Raw genomic sequence first — 25,160 nt, 5'->3', positions numbered from 1 at the left:
ATATAGCTAAGAAAGTTAGGAGAACTTTATCGAAAAAACCTATCGTTCAAAGAGACAATGGACTGAATCAGTAGAAGAAACAGTTTGTTTTCGTCAAATGTAGTTAACAGATTTTCTTTTAATGAATATATACATTGTAATATTATTGTATACATAATTACTTAAAGATCTATCTTATTTTAATAATTAACGCTTGTTCACAGAGATTTAAAAATTCTCCATCAATTTTGATTTTTTTGCAACAACAGTATTCTTTCATTATTTTATCCTTAAGAATCCGTAAGTAACTATAACTTAAGTAGTAACTTGTTATTTCATTTTTATTTTTGTTGAACTATATATGTTCAATTAGACAAGAACAAATAAGTAGAAATCAAATCAAATATTCGAATCATAACCAACTTTTTTACAAGTTTTAATTCGTCACTCTTAAAATACAACATTGAGAAACAGTTGGAATGCTCCAGTGTGATATAAAAATATTGTATACGAGCACATTCTGAATTCAACATTAGAAATTCTGTATTTTTAGAGGTAGGTAGCGGGTGCGTCATATAATACAAGATTTGCCTGGCACACGTATTTCCTTCACCTTGCATTCTGTTTAATATCAGCGCCTATGACATCGCCCGTGACATCAAATTGCTGCCGTCCAAAATAAACACTAGAACAAAGATACCGAGGAGAAAATATCTTGCCCGCAAACCGAGGATGCAGGAATCACTAAGATCAAAGGCAGGTGAAGTGAAAATTATCTTCAAATACCAGAGCGGCAGTAAATAAGACGTCACGGCAAAAATACACCTGAGGAAGTCACGATCAAGGCCGCGATCTTAATAGGGAAATATGCTCACTGATGGGGATTGGACTCGACGCGTAGTTCTTGTGACAGTTTCCACTGTCTCCACGGTCTCCTCCACCTCCTCGCCGTCTTTGTTCCATGATCCAAAGAACTCCGTCATTATGTTTAACTTAATTTACACCGTTCACTTATTTCGCACTTTTAAACCACTGCACCAACACAATAAGAGCCATGCCTTTTATGACGGCATCTCTTCAAGGCATACTGTGTATCGCGGATCAAGGTAAGTTTGTTACGACGACGGAGGAGACGGCTAGAGCTGATCTTGCCCAGAATCCTACTGGAAAACTGAAATAACCGGCGCGAACAAAAAGCACCAGCCAAAACATTTCACATGCGCGATTATTATTAGTTGGACGATCTAGTCGAGAGAGCTAAGTGTAGGTGCGACCTTTACACAAATAAAATCAAATTGATACTAAACCAACGTTTTGTTACGCGAATAATTTTGCTATTTTTTTATGCGATATTGTGCGCGCGCGCTTGAGACTTTTATGTGACAGTAATGGCTTCTGTCACATTTCTATTATTTTAAAAGTGATAAGTCTATAACCTACCTTTAGTTCTAGAATAAAATATTGCAGCTCAATGTGTATTTGGAACTCCACGTAACTGAATTGCAAACCTTACGAATTGCTTTTTTTATGTAACAGGAGGCTCATCCGATGTTATTGGTACCGCTGCCCATGGTGACTCTCAATGCCATAGGGCTCGCGAGTGCGTTGCCGGTCTTTTTAGAATTGGTACGCCTTTTTCTTGAAGGACCCTAAGTCGAATTGGTTCGTAAATACTTCAGTGGGCAGCTGGTACGCGGCATAAACTGTCTTAAAAAACGCTCAGTTGCTTTGACCAAAATCATATACTTTGGACATCTGTGAGTAAATAAGTGCTTTTTTTTGATACGTGTATGTGTGTTTTAAATTTGTTCAAGTATAAGGACGCTAGCTAAACTGTAGCTTTGTTTTCTAATACGACATTATATTTGTCCTGTAAAATTAGATTAAAAACACTAAAATATTGTATACCGCGATCCACAAGCAGCGTAGGCGCCGACAGCTTTTCTCTTAGTATAAACATGCGGTTCAAACACTTTGCAATATCAACCAGCCTATTATCCGAAATTAAATTTTACTCCGCGCTAATAGAGTCTATTTTATTAATATTTTATATATTTTAATAAGCAAATATTAAAGTGTAACGAATAAAGGAAACTAAATATTGCACTTGCATCGTTTAGGCTGGTTTATTTCTTTTATTTGGGTCACTTATTCCGTAACATTTTAATATAATACTAGCCGTGATTCATGAAAATTCACTATTAGTCATACAATTAATTAACGCATAATATAAAATATATATACTTATGCATTGTTTTTTTGTATTTATTAAATTTTTAAGTATCCTTATAGAAATATTAGATTAGAAAAGTATGTAAGTAAGTAAGTTATGATATTATCTGTTAAGAAATGAATTCAATAAGAAAGGGCTAGTAGACCCAATCCCGCGAATAATGTAATTAATTATAATAATTATACGATTGAACATATATATATATAATAGGTGGACCTTAAAGACAACTGTATGGAAAGGACTAAGAGGAAGAAGGAGAATAGGTCGCCCAAAAAAAGGTGGATAGAAGAAATAGAAGCGGTAGCAGGAAACGAATGGAGAAAGAGAGCCATAGACAGAGTCAGTTGGAAAAAGCTGGAGGAGGCCTTACCCGTGAAGGGGTTCCGATCAACGGTACTGAAGGAAGCTAGAATATAGAATAACAAGCAAAAGAAAAAAAAAAGTAAAATAATCTTAGCTGTGTATTATAATTTGTTTTTGTCATGATTGGAAATAAAACGGGCTTTATTATTATTATTATTAATCAACTACTTCGTTTTACCATATTTTGTAACTTTAGTTTTATAGAAATTTAGTAGAGTTTGTAACAATATTATGAAGGTAAGTTTTCATAGTAAAAACATCTCTCGCAAGAATTCTTGGCGCTATGGCGTTAGATATAAGACACAATCAAAACCAAATTTTATTGGAAAAACAGTCTTTAATTAAAACTCGTAAATACAGCCAACTCACGCAACTCCAGTATGATTTTATCAGCTACTTCCATTGACGTCATTCTCATTCTGATTCAAGGTGACTTACCTGTAATAACAGCAAATAAGTATATTAATTTTATTGACATTTATACCGGGGACTTATAGTATATAATATGTGTGGTTATACAATGTAGCAGTTATCATATGTGTAGTAGTAACAAGAATATTAACGTTGGAGGTTGATATGAACTGCCCCCGAAATACAATTCGATTGATTTTAATAGATGCGATACTCGCAGAGCAGTGTTGGCCTAATGGCTTTAGCGTGCGACTCTCATACCTGAGGTCGTAGGTTCGATCCCCGACTGTGCACCAATTGACTTTATTTCTATGTGCGCATTTAAAATTTGCTCGAACGGTGACGGAAAGCATCGTTAGGAACAAAAAGTCGACGGCGTGTGTTAGGCACAGGAGCCTGATCAGGTACTTACCTATTAGATTCTAAATGATCATGAAACAGATTCAGAAATCTGAGGACCTAAAGAGGTTGTAGCACCACTGGTTTTTTTATGTGATACTCGCATCTTTATGAAATTCCGTAATCGCCCCAAAGGAGAATGGGGTAGACACATTTCTCCTGCATTAATCATATTTCTTAAGTAGATCAGCCTTCTGTGTCTGATATACGTCATCGATTTTTGGATCAGTGGTTCCCCTACTGTACTGTACAACCGGGTTCGAATACGCTGCCTTAGGATTGGAAATTTCTCTCTCACCATTAGTCTAACACTGATTTGAATACCAAAAGTATTTTGAAAATTGTCAAATGTTACGTCGCGTCCTTGTCAATAGCAGAGATAATCAATCACCTTGACCTGGTTAAATTTCATAATACTATTAACTGAATGCGTTTTTATGCTTGGTAGGTATAAAATTTTAAACTGTAATGATATAATATGAATTTTATATTTTTGAAAATAAGTTAGTGATTCATTGCATTGTTTTAAATTAATTCTTATATTAATTAAAATGTATTCTTTTGTAGATCGTGAAATGGAAAATTTATACAATTTTAAGATTAAATGGAAATCTCCTTCAATATATAATGTGGAGCATAGTGTAATGGTTGTTATAAGCAATACAAATTGGGGATTTATAGGAAGGAGAGGAGAGAAGAAATGTTCCTGCCAGTTCTCGTGCCTTGATTTAAGAACTGGAAATAAATTTTAATGCAGAATATTTATTTTATTAACGTAAATTTATATTTATATACGTAGTACATATGTAGATGGATGGATGGATGGAGGATGTATATAGTTGATACATAATGTCCAACGATCTTAGATGAAGGTACAGTTATGTTATCGTATCCCTGTGTATTATTTATACCTACTTGTATGTACATAGCAAACTTTCACACAAACTTCCTCTTTACATATATTTCCTTACTAAGGTTTGGTTGGTAGACCGCAACTCAATTATGCAACGATAATTTCATATATTATATCGACATCGTAACCTAATAATTATGTTTTCGTATAAAAAATCAGTTGGGCTACAACTTCTTTAGGTCTGGGCCTCAGATTTCTAAATCTGTTTCATAATCATTTTTCAATCTAATAGGCAAGCAAGTAGGTGACCACTGATCAGCCTCCTGTGCCTAACACACACTGTCGACTTTTTGGGTCTAAGACATGTCGGTTTCCTCACGATATTTTCCTTCATTGGCACAGCCGGGGTTTGAACCTACGACCTCAGGGATGAGAGTCATACGCTGTAGCTACTAGGGCAACACTGTTCAGTTTCGTATAACTCTTAATTGAGACAGATTCATTCATTAAACAGTAATCACGACTTTCCATTACATAAATATTAACCAGGTTTCTCGTCTATGGAAAACAATAGTTTTTGCTCCTCGTTGACTCTTGGAATTGTAGAAACATCTATTTTCTTCTTCGCTATTAGAATTTGTAGGTCATGTGATTGATGGAAATCAGAAATTGACACACATATTTGTTTTTTATTACGAGTAAAACATATCAACAAAAACTTTAATTTACCCATTGATTATACAGAAATTTTGTTTTAATTTTCTTTTACCGTGACACACACACAAGCACGAATAATTGTAATATTTCGGTTATAATGCATGTAATAAAATGCTTTTTTATTTATATCATTAATTTGTAATCTAACAAAAATTTATTTTATTTGTTTCTAATGAAGTAGATGTACTTTTATTTTTCAGCTTGACTAAATATTAGATAGACTGAGATACTGAGATACTAGCGCCAGTAGATATTAGAATTTGCGACAGGAGTGACGTTAAACAAAAAAAGTTACTTAATGTCATCAGCTAAGTTTTTTTATGAACAATAAGGACGAAACATAGATCACCAGAGAATTAGTTTTTTTGAAACTTTTTTTGACACAAGTCGATGTCCAAACTACCTCAGTTGCAGTGATTTTTTTTCTGGAAATCATAACCATAAAGTAAAATGGAATTAAAAAAACAAGTGCGAATCAACTGAGTCACGATGGAGGAGTTTGGAAGATATTAAATGTGTTAAAATACTCAAATAAATCGTTAAAAAGAGGAAATAGTTTGGATACGCAATAAAATTTAGGAATGGCATTGAGCTGTTATTAGAAGATTATTTTGATTGTTGGTTGGCATGTTTACAAATTAATGTTAAAGTTATGTAATTAATGTATGCATGTAAAAATGCGACATATTACATATGTTATTTGGCGAATTACTTCAATTATTTTTTAGGAAAGATTCAGTTGGATTTGAAAATAATAATCAAACATTTCGGTATTGTTTGTCGTCCATTTCGAGTGAAATTTGCTTACTAATTTAGGCAGGAGAGGTGACTAAAAGAAGCATGTAAAAGCTCGTAGGCCTCCTGGGGCATGCGCAAACAGGTTACAACATTTTAAATATTTATTAAGCCAAATTAGTATTGATTAAAGAATATTTAAGTTGGGCCCATATAGTATAAAAAGTAACAAAAATTACGTAATATACAGAAATCCTTGGAACAACTGCAGTTTTTTGTTGCATGTAACATGTTGCATTAGGGTAATTTTTTTACGGAACGCTACTGTGACGTACCGTAGATGTGCATCGTTTTTGTCGAAGAAAAGGGAGAGAGCTATTGAGACCGATTGAGAGAAAGAGTGAGAAGACCTTATAGAAATTCTATTTTCAAAATTAAAATTTCGTAAAGAGAATTTATGAAATATTAGTATTTTATATTTTATGCAAAATAATTCATTGAAATCTCGAATGACGACTTGTAAATTAAAATGCACGTGTTTTTACTATCGAAGAAATCAATTAAAAAATTAAATTTATTATTTGTATTAATTTTCGACACTTAATATTTTAATGACAATTAAATTCCTAACATATCTTCTTTTTTTCCTCCCTCTAAGTTTCCGAAATCTAAAGTTTTAGATTTGTATAAATATGAACAAGAGTTAAAAATTAGTTTGCCAAAGAAGTTTCACTTCTGACATGTGTACTTTGTACGCACGCACTTTTTATTTGCCATAGAAAGGTACAAACTCGAATAGCGCAACATTTAAACAGTCCAACTTCTTTAAATATTTCTCTTTACTAATAAGTAAATTCTAGCAGTACGTTCAGGGGATGCGCGGCAGTGGTGTGAGATCGCAAATATATTTACCTAGTTATTATTGTCCTTTTTATTTCTTTCTCAACGCTAACCGCTACAGAATTCACGAAGTCATTTTGTTCCCTAATCATTTAAAATCTCACTATTCAAAAATTGGATAGGCCCTTGTATTACTAAGAATACCTTGGCGTGCACAAAAAAACCAATAAGTCCATTCTCTACCAACTACCTACTACCAAAGAACACCACAAGACTATCAACTATCAACAAACGGGTGCTTAGCTACTTAGGCCATATTGCCAGGAGAGAGCCGAATAGTCTCGACCAGCTGGTAAAGGTAGGGAGGGGTGATGGCAGTCGAGGTCGATCGCCTACCCGTTGGTCTGACCGAATTAAGACAATTATAGATCTCAACATCCCTAATGGGCTGAAACAAGCTGAGGATAGAGTGGTGTGGACGCAGCAAGTCGACGTATCATTTAGGGCTTTAAACAGGCACGACCTAATGGAGACTACGAAGAAAAGGATTATTAGGGGAGCGATATGTTTTATGGAATCATTTCAGTAGGTAGCTTCTTATGAGGTAATTGTGAGACGAAACAAGTAGACAGGTCCCGGTATATAAACTGTATAACAATGGCCAAATGATAATATTGAGATAAATTCGTCTAGCAAATGTCACACATTTGGACCAGCCAAATACTTTTCTTGATCATATATGATTTAAAATGCATTGCAAAACTTGAAGACGATTTTTTCGAGTTTCTATGGAGAATATTTGAATATTAAAAAAAAGGTTTTATTCAGTTCTTAGGTTTTTATACCGGAAAAGCGAACAGTCTCTATGGGGTAGCATAGAAAAATGTTCTATATGGTGGTATGTAGAGTCTTAAAAGTAAGGCTTAGTAAAAAATCGTATTAAGGCGAAACGGAGGCGGCTAGTTATTAGTTAATCGCATTCACACTTTATTATTATTATTAAAGCTTAATTAATCCATACAAAAAGTGATTAACTTGAGTATTAGTTTCCCATACACACTTAACGTACCTCTAATACTCAAGCGAAAGAGATTAACACACTTTCATATCTATGCAAATTTTATAATTCTCAATGATGTATGATGTCAACGAAAATAGGGTCAAAGGTGAGAAATTCTTACTTTCACATTAAATATTGTTCTTAGATTTCTCCACTTTATGGAAAATGCTTATAATAAATATATACCTTATTAGTAAAATGTTGCTTGATTTCGTATATTGATAGATTTATAGTATACTCATTTAAAGTATGCAAATACTCCGTCTGTTTTTCCGTTCGAATATTTTTTTGATGTCTATCAATTGCCAAATTCGTTTGGCTTAATTACTAAACATTAAAAAACCGAACTACCAATGTTAGTATATTTTCCAAGTAGAAGTATATTTATTAGCCACGCATATTTTCGGGCAACAGGAGGCTCACCTGACCTTAAGTGATACTCTCATGGGCACTCACACTGTCAGAAGGCTCGCCAAGTGCGTTGCCGTTCTATTAAGAATTTGTACGCTCCTTTATTCAAGGACCCAAGGCAGCAAAAAGTGCCTTAAGAAACGCTCTGTTGTGGAATGACAGATATCGAGGTGATAAGGGGTGGGATTGTATATTATCCCTAAACGCCCGATGATGAAACTCCCGCAGAGTGTTGAGCTATTTATCACGATGTCAAATTAATGTTAATTTGTTTTAATTTATCAGACCCGATGAACATTTGCAGATGTTACATTACAAATCATGAAAGGCAAATGTATCGTCGTCCCGTTTAGTTGGGACGGATAGGAAGTAAATAATAGTCTAAACGGCCATCCTTGTACATTATTGTCTGTAGGTACAGTTGCGCGGGCGCATGATTCATCATAGAAGCGTGTATAGGTGAATTAAAATTACGTCGCGGGAAATTAAAATGAAAAATATACAACAAGAACTGCGTCTAGTTGTAATAATGTAGCAATTCTTTTTTTTTTATAGAAAAAGTGCAAACGGGGAGGAGGCTCACCTGATGTTAAGTGACACCGCCCATGGACACTCTCAATGACAGATGGCTCGCGAGTGCGTTGCCGGCCTTTCAAGAATTTTATGTTTCTTAACAATACGTAATACGTAAAATAATACAAAGTCATACGCGCTGTAATTGATGTATTGTATTGTACATTCATTACGCTCTCTGGTTACTACACAAAAATTGTTTTTTTTATATAATATATACAAAAGAGGAATATTATTTGCCATGCTATGTTGATAACGCCATCTAGTTTGTAACGCAGGTAACTAAAAGGCGAATTAAGTCCATTACTCAAAAGGGCGACCTTTCAATGCAAAAACAAAAGTTTATCGATTATCGAAGCTAATACATTGCCAAGTGCCAATAACCTTTGTCAACATCTATCAAATGCTGTCGTTAGTCACGTTTTATATACTACTTACGTAGGGCTTCTCTGAAATGTGTTAAGGATTTTAGCTCTAATACAACATTTATTAAAGAATTCGGAAAACTGTATAGAAATTTCAAGAAAAAAAAAGTGTGCGTGTTATGTACGCGCGTAAGAAGTTATACTTCATTGGCATTATTAAAAATAGTTTTTGATTGTATGCAAATAATTAATTACAATTAAATAATCTGACTAATGACTGGAAAAGGAGTCAGTATAGTCAATAAAGTTCAGTTTACATTTTAAAAATTAAATAAATAAATATTTATTATTATTCTCTTACATTAAGTGTAACATAAATTCTATTATTATTCGAATGTTGTTTTTAAATTATGTCCAATGCCGTAGCATCTTCCGTGGGCAACTTCATTCTGTTAATTTTGTGTAACGGAGCGCGCGCATCGTAAAATTTCACTCTCATCAATTTTTCATAACGCGCCTAAAGAAGTATAACTTCAAAAATCGTTTCTTGGATTTTTTATCTTCATTTCAGATTATAATTTGAAATGAGTCGAATAATAAAAAGGTGAGAAAATTTAGTTCGGAAGCGTAAATAACAAGCTTAATAAATATAATTACAAATCACAAGCTAAACAATAATTATTTTAAAACGTTTTCGACCTCGGTATCAATTTCTTTTTTATTAAACAATAGAATAATCGCAGATACTATTTATTTACAGTATATCTTTTAATGAACGCCTATAAAATATAAGCCCATTGTCTTAAAACAATTCAAACTATTATATGATAATGAATCTAAGAGAAAGTAACTGTTAAGAATCACGAGAAAGGTACAATCTTCCAAGTGTCATGATATCGAAATCGGATCACGATGAATTGGTCATGTTTTGCATAATTCGCTCCGGTTCCAATTTTCTTTTAACTTCACAAATGAATTAGCAAAGATAATAAAAGATAACTAATTATTTTATTGGCAAATATACATTTATTGACTGCGCAAGAGTTGCTGCATCTGGCACAGGAGCTTCAGGCTGACGGTCAGTCTCCAGTAATAGAGAGGTACCAAAACAAAAAGAAGAATTTACTTGGCAAGACCTGTGATCACGAACCCTGCATTAACATATTGTTTACTATATAACATTATTGGTACTAAAATTACTACGATATATTTTAACAAACACCATTTTATTCATCCATACTTTTATCATAGAGTTGGTTTGTTTGGTTTAACTCTTAGGAAGTACTTGGGAAAAGTCCTTACTTAGTCCATTTATCGAGAGCAGCCATATACCACGATATAAACAGTAGGTTTTTCCCTCGTGTATGAAACCATGAGGTACAGGTAGTATCATAGAAATAAATCTGAATTGATGTCGTAAAGTAAAAACAAGTTGGAAAGATTTTGTTTCAAACAATTCTTTTTGAAGTTCTACTTCTTTAGGCGCGTTATGAAAAATTGATGAGAGTGAAATTTTTTGATAGATGCTACGGCATTGGACATAATTTAAAAACAACATTCGAATAATAATAGAATTCATGTTACACTTAATGTAAGAGAATAATAATAAATATTTATTTATTTAAAATGTACTTTATTGACTATAATGACTCCTTTTCCAGTCTTTGATTATTTAATTGTAATTAATTATTTGCATGCAATCAAAAACTATTTTTAACAATGCCAAAGAAGTATAACTTCTTACGCGCGTACATAAGTACACGCACCCTTTTTTTAATTACGTGCAGCAGCTTACTTGATTCATTACATGCAAAATTTTATTTATATACCTTGTTAATAAATGGCACGTAAACAGTCAAATAATATTTACAGTCAAATTAAATAATGATAATATTCTAGTTAGACGTTGTCATCGTTGTGGGATGCGGACGATGCCAAATAATGATTTGACAAGGAAACATGTACACAGTCACTGAAGCGTGGTGAAAGGATCCTTGGAAACAACAAATATTATTTGCGACCTTAAAATGTCGCAGCCTGTTCCCGTTGGCAACAAAAACGATTAGTAAAACAGATGTCAATGAAAGATTTTTGACTGCTATAACTTCGAATACTACATTTAAATACAAGACCGAATCTAACTTATGTTCCAATGCCAACCATTTTTGTATTAATTTTAAAAAAGCAATTGAAATATTTTTTGCATAGAAAACGTGTGTAGTGTTTCATAGCCTGTGGAACTAAATGGAAGTAAAACAATATTACATCGTTTGGATAGGAAATACAAATTGAATGGAAAGCCTTGTGGGTTCGAGGTGTCAAAGGTCAAAAACTGTCATTATCGTATACGAATAAGTTTGTGCTAAAAGTATAGAAGTCACTCTGAAATTATTATTCCATCCAATCAAGATACCATTACATTAAAACCGTGTGTAAGCCAAAACCTATTTAGAAAGTATTAATTATCAATAATTAAAAAGTATATACTTTTTAGACTATTTCCTAAATAAATGTGTTTAACCGTTTTTTTCAACTAAAACAAAAAAAAACAACATCTGAAAACGGATATCGTACTTTTTTAAATAACCACCTTAGTCAGGTGTAGAAATTTCACAAAAAAAAAATGTAGGAAAAAAAAATTAAAAATATTTTGGAAAAATTATAGTTACTATAGCAAGAGCAGTGTTGGCCGTTGTAGTGGCTCTCATCCCCGATGTTTTATGTTCATTTTCTGGCTGTGCACCTTTGGACTGTACTGTCATTGCGCAAATTTAATACTCGCTCATAAGGTGAAGATAATCCAATAAGAAAAAAGATGATAAAGACCCAAAAAATCGACGGCGTTATGCCCTTCAAAACCCTAATTGCCTGATGATCACACAGAATTAGCCCTTTACAAATGTCGGACTTAATACATTTAATATCTCCTTGACATGAACTGAATAGTGATAGTACGTATTATTTTATTGAATGGGTTCACTAATTTCGCAATATAGCGAATGTGACAGACAGCTGAGTGGGCGCTACGCGTGTAATTAATAGCTAATTGGGCCCTGTTGTCGCGTTATGCAATATATCGAAATAGATTTTATATAAATAGGCTTTTGATAGTTCTCAAACGCATCAAACAATAAAGCTTTCGTCGTTTTGAAGTATGAATATAAATAAGACATAATAAACTTATTTTAACTGTTGAATAGACCGAAGGTGAGTGCGGCCTCACCAAATTAATAATGTTGAGTATATTTATTTATTTTGATTAAAAAAAGTTTGCGAGCACTTAGCAAACTGAGGGATAAAGATAAACAAAGAACAAGATTTAGTTGTAAATGTGACAAGCACTTATACAATGAAACATAACAAATACGAAAAAAAAAAAATTAATAAATTATTAAAACTAAAGGAAAATTATTTCAAAGTGTGGGGAGCTACTATGGATAGACCTCAGATCAGAATGATCGTATTGGATATCGGTGAGTTTTGGCCAAAACGCGTTCTTCTGAAAGGAGGGACAAATGGGACGCCGGGTATAAGTGAAATTGTAAGACGTCTATTATATTAGATACTTCAAGTTAAGTTAGAATAAGATGCTCCCTAAAGAAGGGAACTTCGGTGTTGCACTTCCAAGGTAAGGAGGTAAACAAGCGATTAGAGAAAGCGTATATACCATATATGTATACTTCGAAAACTCTTCCTCTTTCCATTATAGCAACAGTATATTTTGAAACGACAGTACATTACACAAACAACAGCAAGATGAAAACGGAAAGAACTGTCGACAAATAATAATCTTCTTAAGTTATATGTACATTATTAAGCTTACTTTACAGTTATTTTTATTGATTTGTATTAAGACAATTCATTGTATTAAATTGTAAAAAGAAAGGTTATTTATGTTAAAACACTATAACAGGTCGCAGCTATTCAAATATTTTATGTGTTAGTTGCCTAGAGTGTCTTAAATATATGTAACACAATTAGAAAAGCCTACACACATCTGTGCTTTAATAAAAAAAAGTTACATCAGACTAGATATAATTTGCTCAGGCCTATAAATATATGTTTTCTAATTTATGTAATTTTGGCAGATGTTTAGTTGTAGCGAATTTCTAATGTTTATCAGAGAAAATTAGAGAAAATATTTAAAAAAATGCCATGCGAAAGTGGGAGAGACCGCTGGTGATATTACAGCTGAAGACATTGTTTGTATGTTTAAACTCACAGTTACCCAGGAAATACTGTTTCGAATTTTTTTTTGTGTTAGATAGTTCATTTATCGAGAAATGCATACCTTTCTTGATACATGAACTATCCAACACAAAAAACAGACATTTAAACATAACATTTATTACTAACGAAACACACAAAATAATAAGGCATGTTTTAGGTGTGTAATATGTGTGTGTTGTGGCTGTAATTGGCTCAGCATTATGAACACGTCTGATCCACAGCGCCGGTCATTCTGCCAGAGACCACAACTTTTTTGCGCTACAGACGCAAAAACAGGAAAAGAATGTAATAATAATAATAGTACAGAAAATAATAATAGTAAAAATTAAAAGTGTAAGTAAAGAAGTAAGATTTGTGAGGAAAGTATATAGTAAATACAAAAATAATAATAATTAAAGATTCATTGATCACATGAACTGGCTGAAATGGCTGAAACTATAGGGTAGTACTACGTTTTATTCAATATCTAACTTTATTCAATCATTGGTTACTATGAACACAATTCACACTGAAAACAGGAAGAATATTATATAACAGATATTTATTCGTATAAGATTAAGTCGAGTTATGCAAAAACGTGTTATTTCTCGCCTTTGTTCTTTATCGCGTATATTTAAATATGTATGAAGACATTAAAAATATGACTCTGAAACTGAAATATGAATCACAATTGGCTGATATATTCATGGCGATTTGTCATTCCGCTAATGTTTTGTAATGAAAAAAGTCCATTGGCCGAGCGCTCGGAATTATTAATCACGCTTGCATTTAGGTCGGACATTAAATCGTGGACCGTCTGATTTTGTCCGATGCGTAATTAATAAATTTTGTCAAGAACATGTTAGCTGGTACGAAGAAATTAAGGTATTGTATAGACGGAGTACTCGAACAAAAACGAAACATGAGTTCCTAAGAAGTTATTATTACAGAGACAAAATAAAATAAATTTCTTTCACGTACAATACAAGGAGTATTAAGAATATCGCTAAATAATCTACATCATGAGCACACCTCACTTACACACTCTCACGTACATACCCTCACATACACACCATCACACAACACACACCCGAATAATGTAATTCTTAGTTAAATGTATTAAATGATTTTATTGATCTTTTTCCTTTCTAAGTTTCGTAAATCGCTGCTACTTTGGCCTTAGTCAATATTCCGATCACGACGTTTTAAGAAGAATACGAAGCTTGTTATGTACCAAACTCTGCTGCAACCACTGCTTACTGATGGTTCTGAAACCTGGGCCCTTAGCGAGAAGGTTGAGCAACCTTACCTCCAAGCGGAAGATTCTTCGAAGAATTTTTGGTCCTATTTGCGTCGGTGTTTGCTCGCTACAATGAAGAGCTTTATAACATCCTTGACGACGCCTACATCGTCCAATTTATACAATACAACAGGCTCAAAACGTTGGGACATGTGCACCGAATGGCGGACGGCATAACCCCAAGGTCCTTACTGAACTCACTACCCGGTGGCAAGAGAAAACCCGGAAGAGCGAGGCTGCGTTGGTGGGGTGGAGTTGTCAAGGGCCTCGAAACAATAGGTGTTCGAAGTTGGACGCAAGAAGCACGAGATAGATTGCGAAGGCGAAATATATTTGTGAAGCGATTGATGATGATGATAGAATATAACAGATATAGATACGCCTTTGAACCATTCCAAGGATACATTCAAAGAGTTCAAATTAGATATGGATCGTGTAAAAGCGGATCTGGGGCAATGTTCTTCTTCTAATGTAATTCTAAATATAAATCCTGGAAAAAAACTCACAATGACGAAACAGAAGATTCTTCTTTGCAGTATCAAATAAAAATTTGTGATAAAGCAATATTACCATGTGTCGGTTTCGTTGATAATTATTTACAGGTAAATGTTTATGTGTTCTCAAACCTGAAGCAATTATCGTTTTGCCGAGAATCGAATACAGCACCCACGGAATTATATGAAAAACTAATCCTGAATTTAAAAAGATTAGAGTATATTTAAATTTATAAATACATATGCCTACTCATATATTTAATTAGCTTGTCTATGTACTAAATATAAAATCGTCGGTCGTTGTTCCACTTGTTGACAAGAAATTAAACAAGTCGTTTTTTACGTAGAACTGAAGATTGCTCTATTTACGCTGAAAATTAATTTGTATTTATAGAATATCGTTCACTTATTGAAGCCATGTGGAGTCACGTGTCATTGACCTTTCGGGGCTTTTAATTTGTTACTTTAAACTACTGCAATGCCAGTCTTACGTATATATTGCGTTTCACAGTTAGAATTTGACTGTTGACTTGTAAACATAGTACGAGACCACCTCACGCTTATGTCATATTACACAATACGTCATTTGCAATCTATTTAAAAGCCTTTGTCTAGAAAAGTAATACAAACCCGTCACTAATCTTGTTCATCGCTTTTTACGTATAAACTCTAATCCAAAGGTAAAATCCTATTATCTCATTTCTTAGACTTTAACCTAATTAATTCACGAAAGCCAATTAATTTCCAAAGCCTTCTTTAATATAAATTACGTTAATTAAGTAGATAAAGTTTTTTAGAATAATTTTCACGTCGTTCAAACGTAATATAGGTTAAAGGCCAAATAAGAGATTACCACAAAATATTCAGATGAAAAGTGTTTTGTAAAATTTCGTATATTATTCGTATATATTTGGCCATTATGATAAAACAATAATAACGATTTCGCACATATGCTAGCCGATTTGGATTTAGATTCTGCAGAGGCCTTACTAAATATTTTGGCATGACTCTCACTCTCAAATACAGAATGCATTATAAGCACAAACACCCATTCACATCACATACTCATACATTCATACTTAAGGTCTTACAAGACGTTCGTATCACCTCGACGTCTACCGTTCCACAACTGACCGTTTTTCAAGGCAGTTTTTGCCGCAAACCACCACTATGTGGAACCAGCTGCCCACTGAATTATTTCCGAACCAATTCAACTTAGGGTAATTCAAGAAAAGCGCGTACCAATTCTTAAAAGGCCAGCAATGAACTCGCGAGCCCTCTGGCATTGAGAGTGTCCATGGGCGGTATCACTTAACATCAGGTGAGCCTCCTGCCCGTTTGCCCCTGTTCTATTAAAAAAAGATCTTTGTTTGACCTAGACCAAGATCTTTGAGACCCTAAGACTACTTTAAAAAATATATAGGTATATTTAAATATGTACCACGGAATAATTATAATCTATACGTAGTTACCCACAACACAGGCGCTCCCCAGTGCATGTGGAGACTAGAATTAGATTTTGTCACAACAATATTTCTGTCATGAATAAAATTTAATTATTATTATAAACGTAGGATTTAATATTTTATCCAAGTTGTGATAGAGGTAAACGTTTCAAATATTCAGTGTGTCGTAAGAGACAATACAAAGTGATCACCTCGACATTGGAACGAGTGGCGCGGGCGTCGAGACGCGCTATTTCTGTTCGCAAAACGTTTTTCAATTTCATATTCAACACGACAAAAGTTTCTCATAAATTAAAAACAAACTTATTGCATCATGAGTTGTTCTAGATTTACAGTTTGAGTAGCAACACAGTTTTACGTTGTATGTTCTGTTCACAGCACTGTGCGTTCCAACTTATCTTCTTCAATCAGAAAGGAATTTTCTCGTGAAATATAAAATCGATACGTCACATTTGATTCTTAAGTACTTAAGAAATAAGTAATTATGGAAAAAAGAGTCGATTGCTGATGCCTTCTTAAGACTAACGCTGTTAATATGCGATTGTGGCTCAATGGTATAAGCAAGGAGAACGAAATTGGTATGAAAGGAAAATCAAATAACATATAATAATGGTCGTAAATTAACATAGTAGTAGCCCCTTTAAAGATTTAGGGCCTGTTTCACAATGTCTGGATAAAGTACCAAATAGCTATGCAACATATAAATTATTTGGAAGATAAATTGTGCTATTTGACATTCATCGGACTCATAACTTATGATGGACTTTATGTGACGAATAGCGCTATCTGACAGTCGTGAAACGCAACAATAGTGTTTATCCTACCAATAAGCAATAAATAGCTTATTTGGAACTTATGTAGAACTTATCCATACATTGTGAAACAGACCCTTAGAATGTTAATATGTCATGTGAATGTGTGATTTTTTTTTGGCAGCAGTGTGGGCTTGTTAACATTCTTACCGTCAGATTCAGAGACTTCGTCTTAGACTGACAAGAGTGCACAAAAGGTAGTCATTAGAGGTGAGTTTCACCATTAAACTCTATAAATTCATGTCATATGAAAACAATGCTGATCTTATGTATGTATGACGTATTTTGAAAGTATTATGTATTTTGTATTCTTCCTTGACGTCCGATAATGAAACTCAGCTGCAGGTATTAGCCCGAACAACTCAGTTCAGAGGGAACACTCTTCTTAAGTGAGTCAATAAATAAAAAATGCTGGGTGGCCACGGAGAGTGATGGTCTTTTTTAAATTTTACGAAGAAGATATTAAACATATAGAGTATAATGGAAAATAGAAAAACTGTTGGTAAAAAACATCGCATCCTTTTCATATAAATAATTTTAAACTTTTCGGAAGGGGTCGGAACAAAAGTTAAAGTTTACATGTTTTTTAATTCTTTCAATCTTGCTTGACGATAATAAAAAAGCGAGATAAATGTGTGAATTTTAAATCAGTAAATGCAAGTAATTTTTATAAACAATTTAAATGTACATTGTATATCAATAGATGCGACATTGAAGCTTTATTGGAGTCAAAAAACCTATTAACATTTTTTTAGGTTTATATTATACATCGAGCAAGCGCTTTCACAACTTTTATGAACACTAAAATGCTAATTTTACAAAGCAAGGACATTTACTTGATCATCATAAAGTAAGATTTAAACCATGTAAAATACAATAGTGTATCTTGCTTGGGTTCAATTCCCGGTAAAAAAACATATGAAACAACGTCCTTTAAGCAAAATAGCGTATGTGGGTGATTTTGTGTTTGTTATTGTTAGTTAAAAGTTCAATAGTTTGGGACAGATACATTTCTGTGTCAATTTCAGTGATTTTTGTTCCAAGTATAATCAACTATTTGTACCAACTATTATTGCATACAGTTAAGTAACAGAGAAAGAGAAGAAGAAGCTGTGTTGGCGTAGTGGCTTCAACCTGCGACTCTCATCCCTGAGGTCGTAGGTTCTAACCCCAGCTGTGCACCAACGACTTTGTCTATGTGCGCATCTAACCCCCGCTCGTAGAGTTAAGGAAAATATCGTGAGGACACCGCCACAAAAATTCGACGGCGTTTGTCAGGCACAGAAGGCTGATCACCTCCTTGCCTATTACAAAGAATATTATTTTAAGAAACGGTATTCCGTTCTCACAAAATGAAGAAAAGTTCATACAAAAACACCTCTCCTACATACAAAAAGACGAAATTATCGTTATTTGTACACGTACTGGTAGACGTCAATATAATGGAAGTAACGTATTAGACGACCTTCGGAATATTCCTTCTGGATTATATTTGTACGCTACCTGGAGTTTAATGTACTCAATTTATACAATAGTATAGATTCGTTGTCTAAATATATTCGATTTGATTACTTGTAATCCTCAATACTTTAAAATAATAATTGTATGAATAAGACGACAAAATACAGTCCAATGTCCTTAATCTTAGGGTAATTTTTTGAGAGTGTTTAAATTTGCTCATCATACTGCAGCCTTAATCTTGTAAAAAAACCTCGAGTAAACGTTCGATGGTTGACCGAATTCGCGTGTTAATTCCCTGCTAGCGATTTGTCCGACCAGTTTTAATTATATCCGCTGCGTTCCATTTTCGCGCTCGCAAAGCAACAGCGCGTTGCGCACTTCCGCGACTTGACGCCATTGCTATGGGTTGTCGAACTGATGTGAATCACTGGCAAGCAAAAAGTTTACACTTTTCTGCTATTAACTACTTTTCCAGTATCATAGGCGTAGCAGCGTAGACAGCGTAGCAACTCCGTAGCTAGTAACTGAACGGAAACCGTTGAACATACACCATCCGTCATGTTAGTTCAGAAACATTTTAAATTCATTATGTGCAAATAATGAATTTAGCACGGACTTATTCTAAAGTTATTAGAGATTCGCTGGAGCGTGATCAAACGCTTGGGATGTTGTGTTTCTGCTCATCAATTAGGTAAAATCGCACTTTGGCAGGGTTCCCGAACAGTTGTTCGGCTGTGTGTTTTGCGCGTTTGATTCGAGGAACGGAACAGCGTACATACATCCTTATTTGGATTGTAATGCACCGTTTATTTACGTACCTACCGAGTACAGACTGATTTATGATCGTTTTAGTACTAAATCGTGATAATAAAGCTTAGTCAATGAACAAAGAACGACTAATCTTACTGGCAATTTAAATACACAAACGCTTTTGTACCAACAAAGACTTGTAAAGAGACAATAAATGAAATTGTAATGTTTTTTTTTTACTAGGTGACCCGACAGACGTTGTCCTGTCTTTACTACAAATATTGAATTAAAGTTAGAAAAAATATAAAAGAAAAATAAAAATTAATACTATTCAAAAACATAGTGTTTATTATTACAAAGCTCTATGATCTGTGTCAAACAATATATGCAGCGCGCATTCTGTCAATCACTGACAGTTATGTAAAATTAATAGTGTCGTAAAATTTTCTTAAATTTACTAATGTTTCGCTCAACAATCTAAATTTTTTCTTTCATAATTACTATCTCCTGACAATTATAAACACAACAATAAAATAAGTAGCAAATTTGTTTCATTCGCGCATGATGCGATGACCGAGGGAAATAGATATTAAAATTCATTGTTATACATTAAAGGCACTAATTATATTTTATACAACCGCTGGATACTTTGGTTTACTTTGTTATGGCCGATTTACATTATCTTAGTGTTTAGGAGAGTGCTTTAGGATAGTACTTTAGTTGAAACATGTAAACGCTACTTGCTTTAGTAAACGCTACGCTAAAGAACTTGCCTTTCAAGTTGTACTAAAGCACTCTCCTAAACACTAAGATAATGTAAATCGGCCTTTAGAGCGAGCGCGGCTAATTTCTTAGTAATGATGTGTCGATATGGAGTTTACAAACTACACAAAAGGTATAATTGGCAGAAGCTCAAGGTTTCACTTCACTCTAAAATATGTAGGCTTAAGAAAACTGTAACGGGTCATGTCCTCGCATTTGTGTGTCATTCTTTGTGATCAGTTGACAATAGCTTATTACAGAAATGAGTAATAAATAACGTGATCACATTAAAAATACGTCGAATTGTATACATCCTCTTCAACTTTTTGAAGTTGGTTAAACTACAGTATATTGTATCAGCTAAAGGGGTCAATCAAATTGTACACTATGACAACTCTTTCTGGGTGATCAAATAATAAAAAAAATAGTTCTACTAGGTTTAAAGGAAATTGCGCAATCTGTATTCAACTATCATATAGAAGTTCTAACGATTTCGATATTTATAATAGAAAGAAAATGTATGTAATGAATTTCTGCATGTGCAGAAATGTCCTGTACACTTGTATAAGGATATATTTTACACTATAATAAATACAAACTACATATAGGTACAAAAGATTCGTTTATTAAAGGAATGAATAATTAATTATAGTGTGGTGTTATAAAACTAAATAATAATTTTACAGTGACCGAGTCGCAAGACTGTTTTACTTAACTTTTTGGCTTTTTGTGGGTCGCTACATAAAATGGTTGAGCACCGATGATCTAGACTTTCGCTTTTATCAAAAACAAAATGGTCTTTGTTTGTCAGGAGTTGAATTCAATAAAACAAGTCTCTCTCGATCAATTTAATACACTTCTAACTAACAGGGCATTGAAAATGTTTTCTTTTTCACTTGTTTAACCAAATTGCGTGATCTTAAAAAGACTTTAAAAGTCAACGTGCGTATTTTTCTTTTTCTTTGCTGTGCAAATGCATTACTAACTTTACAAGTATTCTGTGTCTGATATGAGTGGTTTGTCGGTTTAATTTTAACGTCTATCATGTTGATTTGGGTCGTTGGAATAGAAATATCTCGATCGCTAATAGCGAATGAATGTTAAAATATTAAACGGGATGTGACGACCTTGTTGCAGTGTTTTGCTGTGTTGAAATACTGTCATTACTTTTAAATGGTATACTAGTAATTAGCTAACGTATTTATAGAATTTTATAACCTACATATTTCGTTTTATTGCGATAGTGAAGGGCATGGGTGAAAGGTAAAGAAATTAAAAGTTGTGTCTAAGAGTTCGCGTCGAATATTTTATAATAATAATCGTTTAGTTACTATTTTTAAAAGTTTTGAAAATACCATAAGTAACAGACATTTTAAGCGTAGTTAAATTAAGAGGAGTAAAAAACATTTGCACAAGTAAAATTTGAATGGTGAAATCGTTGTATGATGTTATTTTTAAATATAATAGCATAATTATTAAAGAGTTCTTAAAGGAATTTTCATTCACAAGATTTTTTGTTCATGGTTACGTCAGAACACAATTTTATTTTTTACAAAATATAAATAAACTGTGTAACTGACAGATGAACTGTGTGTAGCTTTGGTGAAATTTTGGCTAATCCCATAAATCATTAAGTCATTATAGTAACTGTTTTGACAGTTTCCCAACATACATAGCCTGTCTTTAAAAAACAAAATACAACAATCACGTTGACTAATGATAAAAAATTAAAAATACGACATTGCGTCAAAAATTAAGTATGTCATTCAATATTTAAGGGCTAAAAGTGGATTAAAGTTGGTTCGGCTGTTATGGTATATTATGGTATATTGCCATGGTAATAATTATATTTGTATAGAAACACGGTACTAACTGCTGCATGTTAAAACATAAATACAATAAAACAGCAAATATAGGTATTCTTTTTGCCAAAGGACAAATATAGACGTTAATATGACAAAAATACAGTTTCTGTGTACGTACTGTGTAGTTCCTCTAGTATTATGAACATTGGAAACTGTTTATTGTATTTACTTGATTTCGCTGGTCATGTCCACATATTTTAGGGACGGCACCGGTTTTTTATATTTTTGTATGTATGTCAATTAATATCATGTGTTTGTCCTAATTTTGTGGTCCAAAAAAAAAAATTGGAACATGTATTACACCATGTAATACAGCTTATTTTGCAAACATTCGTATTGCTCCTTGGACAGATTGTATGTACTTAATTTTATTGCTACATGCATGTATAATAATGTCGTATTAGAACTTACGAAAAAAAGGGTGTTATATGAGGTTTTTTTTAAACCCTTCCCTTTATTAAAGTAACAATATTGCTGAGATAAACATTCGTAACAGATTAAACCAAACACATATTTAAAAGGATCCATTATTATATTTAAAAGAACTAAGGTACCTAATTCCTATGAAATAGAATATGTGCTGATCAAAGAAAAAAACTTGTTGTTTTTCTGGACCTTTATAGCCCAATAAATCAGTGTTAGCATTCATATTGCTCTGGGAATTGTAAAAGCACTATAAAACTACATTGAAACCGATAAATAACGTTACGAGAGTCACTGATACTGTGTGAATTCGAAGAATCATTAAGTTTTATATTGGTATATATGTTGGGAATGCAGATGCCAAGTAAAACTGAAAATTTGGCACTCGGGCACAGAAAATTTTTCGATAACATCTACACTTTCTAGTCATTATAGCACAGTAATTAGACCTGGTATATGGTGCATGAAATTGTTTTTCTAATAATAGGACGGTGGGGTTCTTTGAGTCTGAGGTGGTTATCAAAATCTGAAGTGGTTAAAACGCACACATTAGCGTTCGCATACGTATTGTGAATAAACATCGTAATGTAGCAGATAAACTAGGATGGGAGCCAAGACGAAAATATGCCACGACGCGTTTTTCCATTGGATTTTGCGCTTTGGAAACGGACAGTAGTCTTGCCGACATTCATTGTTAGTTTGATGGAATGTGATAACGCGACAAATTATTCCCACTTCGTCCTAATGACTTTTATTTCCGTCTTATTAAGCATAATATTAGATATAATAATTATTATTAGATGTTTAACACAAGGGGCATTACGATATCATGTACCTAAATGTAGTATGAATGTAATGTACCTAATTGTGTGGTGGGTTTCATTCTGAATGTGTTGTTTGTCTGCAAGGTCACACGTGGTCAGTGTCCAGGTCACGATATGATGCACACAGGGGATTCAAACTTCTATTTACATCACGAATGACTGACAAACACTTCCACTGACGTCGCGATACACTAGAACGACGTTTGGGCCGGCTTCCACTTATCTCATTCCCGGAATAGGTTGGGCGGAAACCGGCCAATCTGTCATCGGAACTCGCCAAGGGCTTAAGAACGCGGAAGGGTTTTAACACGCAAGTGCCCTATAGTTATGAACGTGTATTCAGGATATCGCTAGTGTTTACGTCCGTGTTCACTGACAAGTGTTATCTGTTATGTGAGCAGATGCGGCGTCGTCGACGCGTGCGCTATTTGTGTCGTAGATAAAGCAGTCGAGTCCTCACCTCCTCTATCTTGAGGCTCGTGCGGACCACCTTGCGGGTGACCGAAGTCTCGTATGTTTCTTCGATTGTCTCCGCCATGATTGCGATTCGCGTGTTGCGCGGCCGTCGCGCACCGTTGTTGCGGCGGTACTGAAAAGCGCACGGTTATTTTTAGTTTTCAGTCACCGGTCTGTATGGTGTCGTTCGAACTCGGGATTTGGGGTGTAAACGCAGGTCAAAGAAGCCTCAACTTTAACAAACTTACAAGTGCAGTGAACGCATAAAAGCTTTTTGGGATACATAGAGATGCGTAGATGTAAAGGGCGGCAGCTGCGCACGAGTTGTCTGAAACGTACATTTTACATGTTAGGTTAGTGTGGTAATGTTTCTAAATGTTTCAATAAAAAGGTAACGGTTTAGTACTTATATAGTTTACAGTACTTTTAGTACGTTTAGTACAATTTGCCGCATACAAAAACGCGATTCGATTTACGCGCGATTGCTCATGACGAAGTAATGACTTGTAAACAAGACGTCTTGAAATAAATGTTCGCTCGTTTGTTTCTTAAATGATGGAACCAACCTTGTCTTTGTTCGATTTGGCCCAATGGCAGAAATCTTTTGTGTCAATTTGTTTTAAAGAGGCGTCAAAGCAAGGATAAAATCTCTGTCTAAAGGATATAACATAAGACAGCTGTGGCTCATCGGATCTATGATCAATGTATACCAGCATAACATAAGGCACTAGGAGTTTTATTTATTTATAAAAAACAATCCTGTCCTAACAAGTGACACTAAACTGATAAGAATGAATAAAATTTACATACGAAACGAAAAACATTATTTTGGAAAAACAAAATTACATAGATAATAAAAATAAAAATTAACTAACTACTATAAGCACTAACAAATAATAGAACTTTTGTCGGTTCACACAACGGACTCAACGGATAATAAAAAAGGTCCGTTAAACTATGCAATTCGTTTACTAAAGTGATACGAATCAGATGTATTACATATTATGTTTCTGATACTTCCTCATAGCTCCCTTGTAGCTCTCGATATTGTACCTTTCCTTTGTCAATGCGATCTTTTAGCCATAAAAGGCTGTAAATCCACTCGTGGCTTATGTCAAAATTGAAACAGGGCTGAAGGAAGACTATAACCAAGCGGAGCTGCGTGCCTCTTTAAAGATAAATAATCAAAGAACCAGAATCTGAATCCATATATACATTATACATGTTATTATCAATTTTGGCACATTCAATTTTTTTGTACAATACTCAGAAAACATAACAGTCCCTGTGGCCACTGCCACAAGGTACACTTACCATTATCGCTGGCAGCATTTCCTCGCTATATGGCGATACTTATTCGTCGAGGAAGGCACCAGCTCTGGGGTCGACGGTACTATCT

The 25,160-nt window shown here is 33.9% G+C and overlaps 1 protein-coding gene across 2 annotated transcripts in view; it reads right to left on the bottom strand.

Moving 5' to 3' along the window:
• The window catches only part of LOC125063214 (tropomodulin), a 50,419-nt gene extending 26,511 nt beyond the window's left edge, over positions 1 to 23,908 (bottom strand). The window contains exon 1 of one of the 2 annotated variants that reach the window (XM_047669522.1): positions 23,766 to 23,908. In XM_047669522.1, the coding sequence (XP_047525478.1) occupies positions 23,766 to 23,843 (78 nt within the window). In that variant the 5' untranslated portion in view covers positions 23,844 to 23,908. Of the gene's footprint in view, positions 1 to 854; positions 1,152 to 23,765 lie in introns of those variants that run through there. The other variant, XM_047669521.1, reaches the window with a different exon arrangement.
• Between the last annotated feature and the right edge of the window lie 1,252 nt (positions 23,909 to 25,160).

This window comes from Pieris napi, chromosome 3, assembly GCF_905475465.1.
Source record: "Pieris napi chromosome 3, ilPieNapi1.2, whole genome shotgun sequence".
In the NCBI taxonomy this organism is placed as follows: domain Eukaryota; kingdom Metazoa; phylum Arthropoda; class Insecta; order Lepidoptera; family Pieridae; genus Pieris; species Pieris napi.
The sequence above is the reverse complement of the archived record's forward strand: the minus strand, read 5'-3'. Positions and strand labels throughout refer to the sequence as shown.